General features: G+C 38.1%; 1 protein-coding gene across 1 annotated transcript in view; it reads left to right on the forward strand.

Moving 5' to 3' along the window:
- The window catches only part of LOC139149980 (ribosomal protein S6 kinase alpha-5-like), a 96,585-nt gene that overhangs the window by 57,123 nt on the left and 25,206 nt on the right, over window positions 1–14,256 (forward strand). The window contains exon 6 of the mRNA XM_070722097.1: window positions 12,039–12,226. Coding sequence (XP_070578198.1) covers window positions 12,039–12,226 — 188 coding nt within the window. The remainder of the gene's footprint in view (window positions 1–12,038; window positions 12,227–14,256) is intronic.

A 14,256-nucleotide genomic window follows, 5' to 3' on the forward strand; every position in this document is an offset into this window, starting at 1 on the left:
CGCAATTAACCCAAGCTCTTTACTCTCATTTGTCTGCCACTCCTCTTTCCTCTATTGACTTGCTGCCATAGCTTTTCCACTTTCATTGTTATTCTGTACCATCCCAGTCTGTCCTTGCTGCCACTTAGCAAGTTCATTGATTTACAAATATGTATATACATGTAAGCACATTTTCAAAGGCCATCATCACTGATATCTCGCCAACTTTTTTTTTCACGCAAACAAAAGGGATAGTGAAAACAGCACTTTTGTAATACATTTAATTGACCTAATTAGTCAACTATGGACAATTTTGAAATTTTCCCGATATCAACAGATTTTACTCACATCTGGGTAGTTAGTTAGTGAGAGATATTGTATTGGTAAAGTTTCCTGAGTGCATCTGCAAATATCAAATTGCATAAGCTTTCAAAATGGTCAAGGGATTGGCCTCCTCCATGGAGAGACAACCTGCTGGCCTGAGATAATCTCATGTCCCAGGGTATTTTTGAAAGCCAAATAAATGTGGTTATCAATTTGATTGCCATTCTTTCTCTGTGCACATCGCAAAGCATCAATCTCTGTTGATATTCTCATTAACCTGCCACATCCCTGATTTCTGGAAGTTAGATAGACCAAGTATTGTGATTTTGTGTGTCTAGCACTGCACATAGCCAGAACATTGTAAATGTAACTGTATTGTGGTGGACAATTTAACAACTAGCCTGACAAACCGGCAAGGTAATTTGGCTGAATGACTTGTAAAACAATAAATAAACTGCTTCACTCATGTTGCTAGTACTTGTCACATGATGTATTTATTCTGTGTACATTGATCATGGATGGGTGGAAGATCTTGTGACCAGTTCACCAATGTTAGCTTTAATTATCCATCATATCAGTTCTTGCCAAACATGAAATAATCTTTGTATACATATGAAATAGTCAATATCAAAGACACAAAGAGAATCGACAGTGGTCTTGTGGTATGGCCAACAGAAGGATAAATCAATGTGACATCAGCTATCTATGACAGTTTTAGAAAGTTTACGTCTGTTAATCTCAAATCGATTTATATGCCTTCAAGGGAATGAAAATGCACCTACATTTATGGTGACGTATTTATCATGAAATGTGCTAGTATAATAGTTTGAAACTAAATAGTTAATCAATTCATTAATCAAATTACTAACTTTAGAATGGTGTATACTAAATGCAAAATGTAGCTTGAAGATCAGTCTGAATATTTCATGATTTTACAAAATGACAAGATGGTTAAATGTGCCTCAGTGGAGACGATGGATTCTCATTTTTAGCTACTATAGACTATAGTCTATAGAAGCTATTGGGATGGGTATCCGTCCGGCGTCCGTCGTCAGTCTGTATGTATGTATGTATGTATGTATGTATGTATGTATGTATGTATGTCCGTTTGTGAGGCGTCCGTCCACTCAAATATCTTGAGAACCACAGTACTTACTGATTTGATATTTGTTGTGTAGATGAAAAATATGATTTTGAGAAACTATTTTTTTTTATTTTTTGATATTGTTGAAAATAGGCAAATTAATGCCAAAAAAGGTGTTTTTGGTAAAAAATCTTCTTCTTCATAACCGCTGGTCAGACAGCTTTGTTATTTGGTATACAGGTCCCTAGGGATAACCCAACTTAGATTTGTTCAAATTGTGATGAAATATGCAAATGTGTATTTTTAAGGAATTTTTTTGTCATTTTTGGTCAAAGTTTGACTTACATTGTATGTAATTCTTGTACTGTATAACCCTATCAATTCACCCAGAAAAAAATAATTAATATGATTTTAAAGAATTGAATTAATTAGGAAATCATCAAAGCCAAAATATTTTAGTGTGGAATTATCAGACAGTTCAACTTTTTTGACAGTTCATAGTGAATTGAGGATTAAAACATGTAAAGGCAACTTTCCTGAATCCCAACTTTGATATATTCTGAACCACCATTTATGTTATCTAAAAGAAATTGCTCATACCGGATTTTTCTGAGAGTACGCCCACTCGAAAAACCGCCCATGGGCGGTTATTTGGGGGGTGGGCCATTATTAAGAATTTTAAATTTCATCTCAACCTTTGTCTACGGCATTTCAACTTGACTCCCCTTGAAAAAAATTACCTACGCAAAGGTCAAAAAGTTTTATATAGCGTACAAAATAAAATAAGTTACACTTCTAAGATAATTACTTCGGCGATATATGTCCGTATCCCCCTATTTATGCTACTAAAATGCAGGTGGAATGATCCAGAAGAACGCAAAGTCAACGTTAGAGTTTGCCACACAATGCCGACAATGATTGACAGATGAAGCAGGAGCCAGGAATTTTCCATTCTGCACGATGGGGATCATGAAATAAATAAAATGACTATCATAAAAAATAACTCTGTTTCATTATTTTTATATTTGATGTACATCATTATTTTTTAGGTTTTTTTCGCTTTGATACAAAAATCTGATGATTTTCTTGGCGTAAATTTGTTGCATTCACAAACGTAACAGTAGTAGTAATCCCTAGTAGAAATGGTATGATCCACAATTGTTTACGATTATTGACCTCTTTGCGTGCAACGAATGTGAAACACTGTATCTATTTTCACAAGTTTGACTACTTTGATTAACTTGTCACACTTACAAACTAGGTTAGCCCTGCGTACGATGCTGTGTGTTCCGCTACAGCTAATAGCCCTGCTCACCACAGCCCTGCAAAGACCCGTACGTAGGGTCGGTGACTTCAAATCCTTTTTTGGACTTGACGTAAAAAGCCAAATTACTGCCGAAATTCAGCGTTCTTGGGCCCAAGTCGTATCCCTGCCTACCTCAGCTACTCGATCGCTTCCAAAAATGCCAGTCTTTTATTCATTTCTCGTAAATAACCGTCGATGTCGGCAACTCTCTCGCTAGCCCTGCGTACGTACGCAGTGTACGCTGTGTGTAATAGGAACGCACACAGGGAATGCACTGCGTACACTGCGTACGTACGCAGGGCTAGCGTAAAACTGTTGGTCGAGGATCCCTGCAGTACGTCACTACAGTGACGTAGGCGGTGACCTCTCAACTTCTGAACACGAACCAAGAGATTACGGCCAGCATCTGCGCGCCACGAATAATCATAGATCCTAGGACTGAACTTTCCCCCACCCCCCAAGTAAAAGTTTGGTTTCAGTTTTGTGAGACTGGGAATGTCCATAAGACGAACGATGGTCATCGATATCACACGAAAAATCTCTGAGTTTGTGTTTAGAAGTTGAGAGGTCACCGCTACGTCACTGTAGTGGCGTACTGCAGGGATCCTCGACCAACAGTTTTACGCTAGCAAAATGGCGGTCTCCGTGTAGTCATGTCGGGCAAACTTAGAAAAAAGGCGATATTTCAGTGAATTTTGAGCGGACTTCTGGTCTGGTTAGTCCCTAATAACCAAGCTGTCGATGAGTGTTGGCAATTTGTAATTTGGATGCAAAATATTTCGAAATATCATCGAGCAAACTTCCGCAAAGGATGGACGCTAGTCTATGGAATATCCCATAGCTGTGGTGGCGGGGTTAAAATCGTAAAAGTCAAAACCAGCCCGTAAAAGGCATGAATCCCGTCTGAAAACACCACAGCTATGGACCCACAGCTAAATGGGACCTTGTGTTGTCACGGTTGTGCGTTGATTATCCATGCGTTATTTTTACCTGACTCGTAATTTATTTTTCCATGTGTGATTTTATTTTCCAAAGAGATGTGTATAATTATTATTGCAATTTGTGTTGATAAACAAATAAAAGAAATCTTGATCGTATCTTGGGTTCAGTTTAGTTTTATGCGTGCGTGAATGAGTGCATGAGTGTCAGTTTATGTTATTGTATGATGCATCAGAAAATTGCAACATTGTGTCCTTTTTGTTGAAGATGGATCTGTTAGAATTTGTAGCGCACAATGACGAAAAAGAAAACAAAACTCGAGAGAAAAAATGAGTGGATGTTTTGCAGCGTTCTACCGACATTATTTTTGGTTTTGTGATCAACAGTGATAAAATAACTCCTTTATTTTTTAGTTAATTGGCGGTAAATTTTTACCGAATTACGGCCCTGGGCCGTTATTTAGCTACAGGTGTGAAGCAGACAATGTAGCCATTTTCTGTTTAACGGCCCTGGGCGTACTCTCAGAAAAATCCAGTAATAGTTTGTCATGATAGGGTGGTCAAATAAATAGAGATAGAGAAAGTTCTAATTTTCATTTATGGTTGACTTGGTAAGGATAAAATAAGATTACTTTTTGAGGAAAAAAATAGAGTGGTCAATTAAGAGAGTGGTCAAAGTGATAGGGTTTTTATGGTAAAGCTGGGCTGTAAGATTCCTCATGTGCTATTTATAGCAATTATGCAATCTGTGTAAACAGTGCAATGAAAGTGTAACATGATTCCTTATAATGCTTTTGATGACCTTGAACTGCTTAAGTTTGAAACATTTGTCTCTTCAGTGTGCTTTCTCTGAGTAGTACAGTCTAAACTTATTCAACAGAACTTACTTACAATGTTAATTTGAAAGTTAAAATAATATGTGCTTGGTTAATAGGATGAAAATACTGATATTACCAAAAGATAACCAGCTCAAGATTCTTTATAACCTGACAGATATGCTGTTTTTTTATGACGTAAATCTTGATTTAAGCAAGTCTTGTTTACTTTGATTAGAATGTAATTAACTCTCGTTTATTTGCTATTATACACTAATATAGTCTGATGAAATATGCAAATCTGTATTTTTACGAATTTTTTTCCATTTTTGGTCAGGCAATCCTGAAATGAGCTATCAAAGATATCCACCTTCTTCATCAATACATGTGTCACAAAAGGTTATTCTCTACATAACACAGCAGAGCTCTGTCAACTGTTGAGTCGCTTGTTTTTTCAAAACCGCTGGTCAGACAGCTTCAATATTTGGTTTAAATGTCCCTAGGATGACCTTAGTGAGATAATTTCATACAGTCAGGAAATACTTAATTTTGTATCCATGTCTATAGTAGCTTCAGGGACTTTGGCCCTATGTTTGCAATCTAGTACAATTATCTTGTTCACATTGGCAACCCAACTGAAACTTGGGCCGACGCAAAATAATTGTCCTTTTGGGATTAAATTTGGTCCGTGTCCACACCTACCGGTACCAGAATTAGGGCCGACGTAACTTTACCTTCCTTTGTGACCTCTGACCTGTCAAAGTTCAAAATGGCGCATTTGAATATGACACGCTGTTTCTACTGTTCATGATTTTCCTGTGTTTTTACGCACAAGAAGGGCAAATATGACTACCACTCACCCTTTTAATCATCGGAGAGATCTTCACTATTTATTGGATGAGCATATGGTATATATAAGACCGTGGTGGAGAAATAACCAGTGCGCGGCATTTTTGACATGCCTCTCTAGTCTATTACGTGCACTGTGGAATCGAATGACATGGTCTCGTTTGCGGAACAAAGGTTGGTGGGAAGTTCTGCGTACATGGGATGATATTAAAATGTAAAGACTGGATTGAAAACTTTCGATAGGTGTAAACTTTAGTTTCAAACGTCGTTTGTTTTGTGCGAATAGGGAGACTAGTTCAACTTCGATCCATGGTGGAGGCCTGGTCAACTGGGACCAGGTCGACGTAACGTGTCCACACTGGCGATTTGCGTCGGACCAAATTTTGCGTCGGCCCTGAGTCGGCCCTGAACCCCCCCTTCTAACCGGGACCAAACTGAGTCGGCCCAGGGCCGACTCAGCGTGTCCACATTGGTTTTTTACGTCGGCCCCGGCCCAGGTCCGGACCTGGGCCGACGCAAAGTCGTCAATCTGAACGTGCATATTGTTATGTCCATTGTACATTGCTATACAGGGTGTTACATCTACAATGTAGCTGTTATTCTAGTGTCTAAATGTAAAAGATTTATAACTTCTACAGTGTAGTTGTTGCCTAGTGTGTAAAACCAATACCCACAGCCCTCTTGCTGGGAAGTCTTTTGTAAATAATAAAGTCCCCTGAAGAGGAGGGAAAAACTGACTAGCTGAGAGATAAACAACACAGCATGTAACATTTACACTACTTGAGATAGATCTGTAACCTGAACTGTAAAGTTAATATAGGTCATGACCTGAGTCAAGTGTTCATGAACAATTAGATTATGTTACTTGGTAAAAAACCAGTGAACTTTTTGCCTAGGGCGTGATCTCTAGTGACAGCAATTGACATTAATATTTAATGCATACCACATTTTCAATGAGCTGGGATACCACAAAATAGACCTTATTTCAGCAAATGTGGCATATATTGTGTCTCTCAGATTCCAACTTATCCATGACATATTTTATTGGATTTTCTACAGGATGTTAATGTGCTACCAAACTCTTTGCTGGAGTGACATACTAGTTGATATAATATGTAGATGTTGAACAAAATTCTTCTTTACAGTCAAACTATTTTAGATGGTTTCAGTTCTTGGTGTTCTATTAAAGTAACTTATAATAATATGTAACTGGGTTTCTGTGTCAGCATTTTTCATTTAAGCGATAGAAAGTAAGGTATCAACAAGTGATGGGATGTTATATCAAGATCTTTTTTCTGTGATTGTCAGTTTAATGCAAGTTGTGTACTCTTCAGCAAAATCAATCATCATGCCATCAAATGGTAGTGTATGAAATGGCAAAGATAATATTGAATTTTATAGAAAGTGGGTCAGTGTAAGTCACCTACTTACCTACATATATTTTATTAATGACTGTTTCATACAAATGGCTTTAATATTCAGAATGAATTTTATAACTCAAAGGATCAAACTTTTTAAAGCATCCAGTTTTTAAAGTGCACAGGATGTAGCACAGGAGAAGCAGGCATCCAGACGTACAGTGTGAGCTGCTTTCCCCCATGCAACCAAACCAGTGAATGACCATGATAATGGAGGTCATGATTTTCCAAAGTGCTTTTCAGACATGTATGATTATTAGTCCCCGCGGACGAAGTCCGGCGGGGACTTATAGATTGGGTCCCGTCTGTGCGTCCGTCCGTCCGTCCGTCCGTCCGTCCGTCCGTCATCAACAGTTTCTCAGACACTGCTGAACCAATTTCGTTCAAACTTGGCACAAAGGCATAGCACTATGACCTACAGATGCACGTCGATTTATTTTGTGATACGATCGAATTTGGCCGCGAGGCGGCCATTTTGTTGCGATTTTTCATGTCTTTGGACCACAACTCAGACATCCTTGAGCAGATTATGTTCAAACTTGGCACAAAGGCATAACACTATGGATGTCAAATAATTTTGCGATATAATCCAATATGGGCGCGAGGCGGCCATTTTGTTGCGATTTTTCGTGTCTTTGGACCATAACTCAGACATCCTTGAACAGATTCTGTTCAAACTTGGCACAAAGGCATAACACTATGGCCTACATGTGCATGTGTCAAATAAGTTTGCGATACGATCCAATATGGCCGCGAGGCGGCCATTTTGTTTGCGATTTTTCGTGTCTTTGAACCATAACTCAAACATCCTCAAACTGATTCTGTTCAAACTTGGCACAAAGGCATAACACTATGGCCTACACATGCATGTCAAATTATATTGCGATACGATCCAATATGGGCGTGAGGTGGCCATTTTGTTGCGATTTTTCATGTCTATGGACCATAACTCAGACATTCTTGAACCAATTCTGTTCAAATTTGGCACAAAAGCAAAATAGTATGCCCTTCATATGAACACCAATTTATTTTGTGAAATGATCCAATATGGCTGACAGGTGGCCATTTTGTTTGCGATTTTTTCATGTCTTTGAACCGTAACTCAAACATCCTTGAACCGATTTTGTTCAAACTTGGCACAAAGGCAAAGCACGTACTATGGCATGCATATGCATGTATCAATTAACCTTGCGATAGGATCCATATGGCTGCAGAACTGCCATTTTGTTGGAATTTTGCATGTCTTTGAAGCATAATTCAAAGGTCATTACACCCATTTTGTCCAAACTTGGCACAAAGATCAAGCACTAAGGCATACATGTCAATTTACTTCGTGACATGTTCCAATATGGCTGCCAGATTGTAAATTTTTTTCCAATATCTCTGCCCGATGGTCATTTTTGGATTTTTTCATGTCTTTGAGGCTTAATCATATGCAAATATTCCTTAACCAATGTTGTTGAGACTTGGTACAAAGATAAAGTACCATGGCATACATATGCATGTCTACTAATTTTGTGCTATGATCCATATGGTCAAGAGACAGCCATTGATTTCAATTTTGGTGTGATTTTTTTATGTCTTTGAAACATAAACATAGGTCACTGTCCCTCGATGGACTGATTTTGTTCAAACGTGATACGAAGATAAAATACTATGGCTGCATTCTTGTGCACATTAAATTGTTTCATTATATGATCCGAAATGGCAGATGGCTGATTACAACAACATACCCAATCCCATAGCATTTCGAAAATTCCACCAAACCATGTGTATAGTATGTGCCGTCATGACACTAGAGGCAGTGAGGGCATCATTATGTGTGATGTAATCAAAAGTTCCTTCAGTGGTCATTACCGGCAGAGATGAGTCATTTATTGAACGTTCCTCAGATTACTTCATTATGCAAGTCACAGGCCTGATGCACCCGTTGCATCATGTCATTCCACAGCGACCTAGACCACAGCTACCTAGACACCAAAGATTATGACAAAATGGACAAGCGGGGACTGTGTCATCAAGGATGACTTGTTTTGAAGAGACACCCACACAGATTTGGAATTAACCCTATACTTGGTGAAATTCCGAAAATTCGGTATCAAATCAAGTGTGGATTACTTTCCAAATCTGTAATCAACCGTACGTTTTGAAAAATTGATCGCCTATATCAAAGGGACCCGATGCATATGCAGGTCTTCAAAGTTGAGTTAACTAGACCCTGAAATGATTTGCAGGGAAATAGGTCTCCTGCTGAGGTTTTTCCCTCCTGGAAAAGCGCAACCGGTATGTTAGTAGCTGCTGAGGGCAAAGTCATATGAGAGAATATCGGCGTTCTGCAATCCTCAATACTCATTGTTTATTCAGTGCTGGGCCAGATGTATAATTGTGTGAAGTGCAGCATACACCGAAGGATAGTTTCTGGGCCATAAGGCAAGAATGCATGGATATTGCCTTAATAGGAAGGGATTTCTCCATGTCTGAATCGAAGGTGTTAACTGTGCTAATGGCATCAGTCACTGTTGAACTGTTGAATATACGCCTGGATTGTATCTATCAGCTGAGTTGGTACAGTCATCAGTGATACCCATAATGGATGGAATCATGGTAGTGTATTGCCATGGCTTGGCTCATTATGAGGATGCTTTCAATGGAGCTTATACTTCGTGTGCTGTTCATGATCGTTTGAAGTTTACTTCAAGTGCTGTGTTTTGATTCACATACCTGCTGCTTTTGAAAGCATGTAATGTTATCAGCTCAGCTGGGTTATAATCTTGATACTTTGACATCAGTGACACAAATGATGTTAAACATGAAGATTACAGAAATAAACAAATTTGAAGGTCCAACATATTTGTTCCTTAGTATTTGACCGGTAATTGCATAATTGAGAGTGAATTTTGAAGTGAAGTGTATTCAAGTGTGGAAGACTGATTTGCATGTCATCCAAGAAATGCCTGTGTCGAAGAGTTATCTACTATACTGTAAAAATAAAAATTATTTCTTTCCCATGTCAAATTCAGAGTTATGTATTGAAAATATCCCAATAGTAACATAGATAGTGTGTCTTATATCCATATTCATATTCTATTAACCCTTCCACCTCATTACAGTGAAGTTGTTCAGAGGTCTATCTTTGTCGCAATCTGTGTTTTGGAATAAGATACATGTAATAGGATATATAGGCAGTCTCTATTGTTTCTACAGATATTGGAATACTCAAAAGAATTCTCCACAAGCATTAGATTATGTGTGACAATAATGGGTTGGAATCAGCAGACCTCTAAATTGAACATGCTGATACTAGGGTACTAGAAACCGACCCCAATAAATTAAACATGCTTATGTATGAGTACTGGGACAGTGGGAGTTGACACTTACAACTTTGAAACTGGCACAGTGCTGTCATATGATCGATGTTGATTATCTCAGGCTAGCTAAACTCTTTGGTTGTGTACAGCATATTGGCACAGGAAAGGCAATACGACTCACAGTGTGTGTCTGTGTCTAACATTTCCGGTGATGGGTTCATTTTCCTGTGACATTACTAATTTGTCACCCTGGTAACAGCTTCTAGAATTTCTGATGTGTGGAGTGGACTCTGCCAGAAGGGAAAATTGGTCCAGGAATATCTTTTTCTTCAGATTTCAGTGGTAATATGAGTAGGTTGAACAGGTGTGTCTGATACAGCTTAGGGTAGAATGCAGCTCAGGGACAGATATTAGGGCTTTCAAATTTGAACAATTCTTTTCTGTTCTACTGCCTGTTAGACCTCGTTTTGAAGCTATTGAAGCAAGTAAAGTCTTCACCTTCGTAGTTTTGCGAAAATCAAAAAATTAATTTTTACCTCCGTGTTAACGCGAGGATTGCAGCTGTTTCAATTTCAAATGTCAGTAAATGTTGATATATAATAAACACAACAACAGATGACATTGAGCAATAACCTCTCAAAACTTTGGTCTTCGTCATATTGTCCATTACATCACTCAGAATGAAACACTACACTGCAAAATATCAATGGTTATCATCATGGAATTCATTGGCAAAACAGCTGACCTAGTCCAAGGATGTTGAGGATTCATTATAAAGATATGTGCAAAAACTGTGTATCACAGGTTGAATGGTGAAAAATTGTTTGAAACTATAGCATGGATGATGATGAAATGGTTAAAGAGCTAGTTGATTTTTTTCATTATGTATCAGCTTGCTTGGTCATCTACTGAGTCAAATGAATGCTTTTGTTAAATATTTTGTTTCCCAGCTTGCTTGATCATCTGCTGAGTCAGTTTAATGCTTTCATCTGTTAATTATTTTGTTTCATAATGTTGTGCAAAACAAGTTGACATCTTGCAAATCATAGCTGAGGACTGGATTGCATATGGTCGACTACATGCAGGCAATCATGTACATGCGGGTGCAAGTGTAGGCATGCACACACATGCAGACGAGTTCCGTGCAGACACATTGTCAGATCGCTGATGAATATGACACACATAGTTTCATTGTTACTCAGCTGCTGCTGCAGTGACCAAGAGATAAATGCATGGGAGATGTTTCAGATTGATTGGCAGGATTTGTGAAAGAAGACACAAGCTGTCACTGTGTCCCTTTCAATGTCTTTTATTTTGCCATTTAGATTGTTCTAATCAATAGACCACTAGTTCCACATTTTGAGTGTCTGCTTTTCTGTGTGAGGTATCATCTTTTCTCCATCAGATTTTGCTGTGATATCCATGAGAGCACATGTGTAGACTGTAATAGTGGTTCTGTAGACTGCCTGAATAGACTTAAGTGTTGAAGCAGTGATTTATAATTTTGTGACATTTATATATTCTGTAATTTTTACCCCAAGAATATAGAACATGGCACTTTAAACATCAAGAAGGAATACCTGTGGCATAGACCACGCCATCCTCTTAGAACTCAGTATTTTAAAGCCATGCTACAAAGTACTAACGCTGTGCCCTGATACTTGTGATTTTTCACTACCTCAAAGTGAAGCCATACATATATCTGATTGACCTTTATTTCCCTTGCAATATTCCCAGAACTCATAGCCTCAGAAGCTTTGCTAAAGATGTGAAAGCAGATTGGCCTTGCCATTATCATTTGCCAAAGTGTAGAAGAAATGAATAAAAAGAATGAACAAGTTAATTTACTCAGTCCTGTTCCCAACAAGATACCTTGATGATCATCATAAATGTACACTTTTCAAATGATTTCGTTTAGAAACTATCAAAGGTACGTCATTGAAATCAGTCTGCATATGCTTATGTCTAGCTACTACTCTTCAATCTAAATGAGGATAACATTTATCTGTAATTACAGGATAACAGAGCTTACTCGTTCTGTGGTACAATAGAGTACATGGCCCCTGAAGTGGTGAGAGGGGGCAGTGCTGGCCATGACAAGGCTGTGGATTGGTGGTCTCTGGGTGTCTTGACCTATGAACTCTTGACTGGGGCATCACCATTTACTGTGGAGGGGGAGAGAAACTCCCAGCCTGAAATATCAAAGTGAGTATGAAGAAAGAGGAAAGAAATGAGAAAGACATGCAGGTATTGAAGTTGATTGATATATAATATGTTTAGAGTTTACTTTGTGACAATTTTCAATTGTCATTAGAATTAAAGGAGAACAGTAATCTTTGCCCACCAAAATTTTAATGCAACATTTTACCAATTTTTGTGAAATTTCTCTGTTATTTTTACTGATAATTTTGGACCAAATGCACCTCGCATGTCATTGACTACAGATATTCATCAAACTTTTGGCAAAATTATGAAAAAAATTGTCTGACTTTGGCACTCAAAGGGTTAAGAGAATGCGAGACAAAATGGTGGTGAAAGGAGTAATTTCCAACACTGTGATAGTCACCTCTCTCCGTTCTACCTCAGACTGAGTAATACCAAAAGCATTGTTACATTATGGTAGCATATCGGAAACATCTGTGCTGAACCACCTGTTGAAAGAACTGTACCATGGATGTTTGTCAACCTTTCAGAAGTAATGATAGTAAATAAATAATGCATTGTAATTGGAGACGTAACACAAACATAACATTCAATATAATAAAGACTGTGTTTTATGAATTGGAAAGTATTGAAAAGCTCTCTGTGACCAGGATTTTACCATACCAACTTACTGCTTGTTGTCAGTTGTGATCATCCTCACCACCATGACGAGTGAGAAGATTTTTCAGTATTGCTTGGAAAAAGTAGTCCAGTGATGGAAAGAATGTAGTCAGTTTGTATGCTGAAAGTGCAAATTTCTACATGCATTTCAATCCAGAGAACACATTTACAGTGGTATTGTGGTTTTGCAATATTTTTTCAACATGTAATCATTAATACCAATGATCAATATTTGTCCTTGCAATCATGCGTGGATCTCACAAAAATTAATGAAAAAGAAATGAGCGTTCTTCACCAAAGTTTGTAATTTAATGGTCTGGTGAATTTTCACACCTGAGGGTTGAATATTCATCTCTGGCACTCTTGCTAACTGAGCTAAAGAGTTCAGATTCATTCAAAAGCTAGGGAGGGTATGGTTTAGTACAGTGTATTGGCGACTTTCTATAAGAGTATCAATTAAAACTATAGAAAGCCTTGGATGTACTCAAAATCATGAAAAGGCAAATTCCAAAGGTGGTGCTCAGAAACCATGCCCATTCCTTGATTTTGCAATTTCCCTTCTTAATTGCTGTAAGGATGGAGTGACAATGTTGTTTTCCGTATTCAAGTTATTGATGACATGGTTATGCTTGCTGCACCCTCACTTATTAAACCAATTTGCTTTCCACTGTATTCCCTCTTTTACCATATATAACGCATTAGGACTAATATACCTGTTTGTTTATAATCAATGTAAACAGAGTTATTGCAGACTGTCATGGCAGATGGGTAATATTTGCTTTTTGCCAGAAATTAGAATGGTAGTTTTCTGCCGGTTGCGCCTTGATGATGTTCAACTATAAAAATATACCATGTTGCTGTGTTCATCCCTTTCAATGAATAACTTTGACATTCTATCAATTATGATAAAAAAGCCAAAGACAATACATTTGGCAAAAACAAACAAAATGAAAAACAAAAAATATATGACCTGTAGTTACCCACAGCCAGTCATCTATTCAATCATAATAAAGATGATCTTTTCTTCATTTCTGTCAGGTGAAAGATTAGCAGATTTCCTTGTGGTTCTTGGAAAATGAACAGTTGTAATGTGCGGAGTATCCGCACGACAAGCAAAATCTTTGAAAAGTGGCCAGTTTGAGTCAACATGATGTATGGCAGTGTGAAACACGTAGCATGTAACACTGATGAAGCTAATGTGGTGTGTTTGTGTACCATGGATAAAAAGTATACCCTACAGCATGTACAGAGAATGGGGTAGAATTTCAGAATCCCCTAACTCACCAGTGTGGTTGGTTGATCAGGCACTGTCAATAAGATCCCAGTGCTAGTTTTCAAGTGACTGCGATATGTCAGTGATATGTCTGTTCTGTGTTTCACGTCAGGAGATGAGAAATCCCCCTCAGGAGGAA

The sequence above is a fragment of the Ptychodera flava genome, chromosome 14 (genome assembly GCF_041260155.1).
Source record: "Ptychodera flava strain L36383 chromosome 14, AS_Pfla_20210202, whole genome shotgun sequence".
In the NCBI taxonomy this organism is placed as follows: Eukaryota; Metazoa; Hemichordata; class Enteropneusta; family Ptychoderidae; genus Ptychodera; species Ptychodera flava.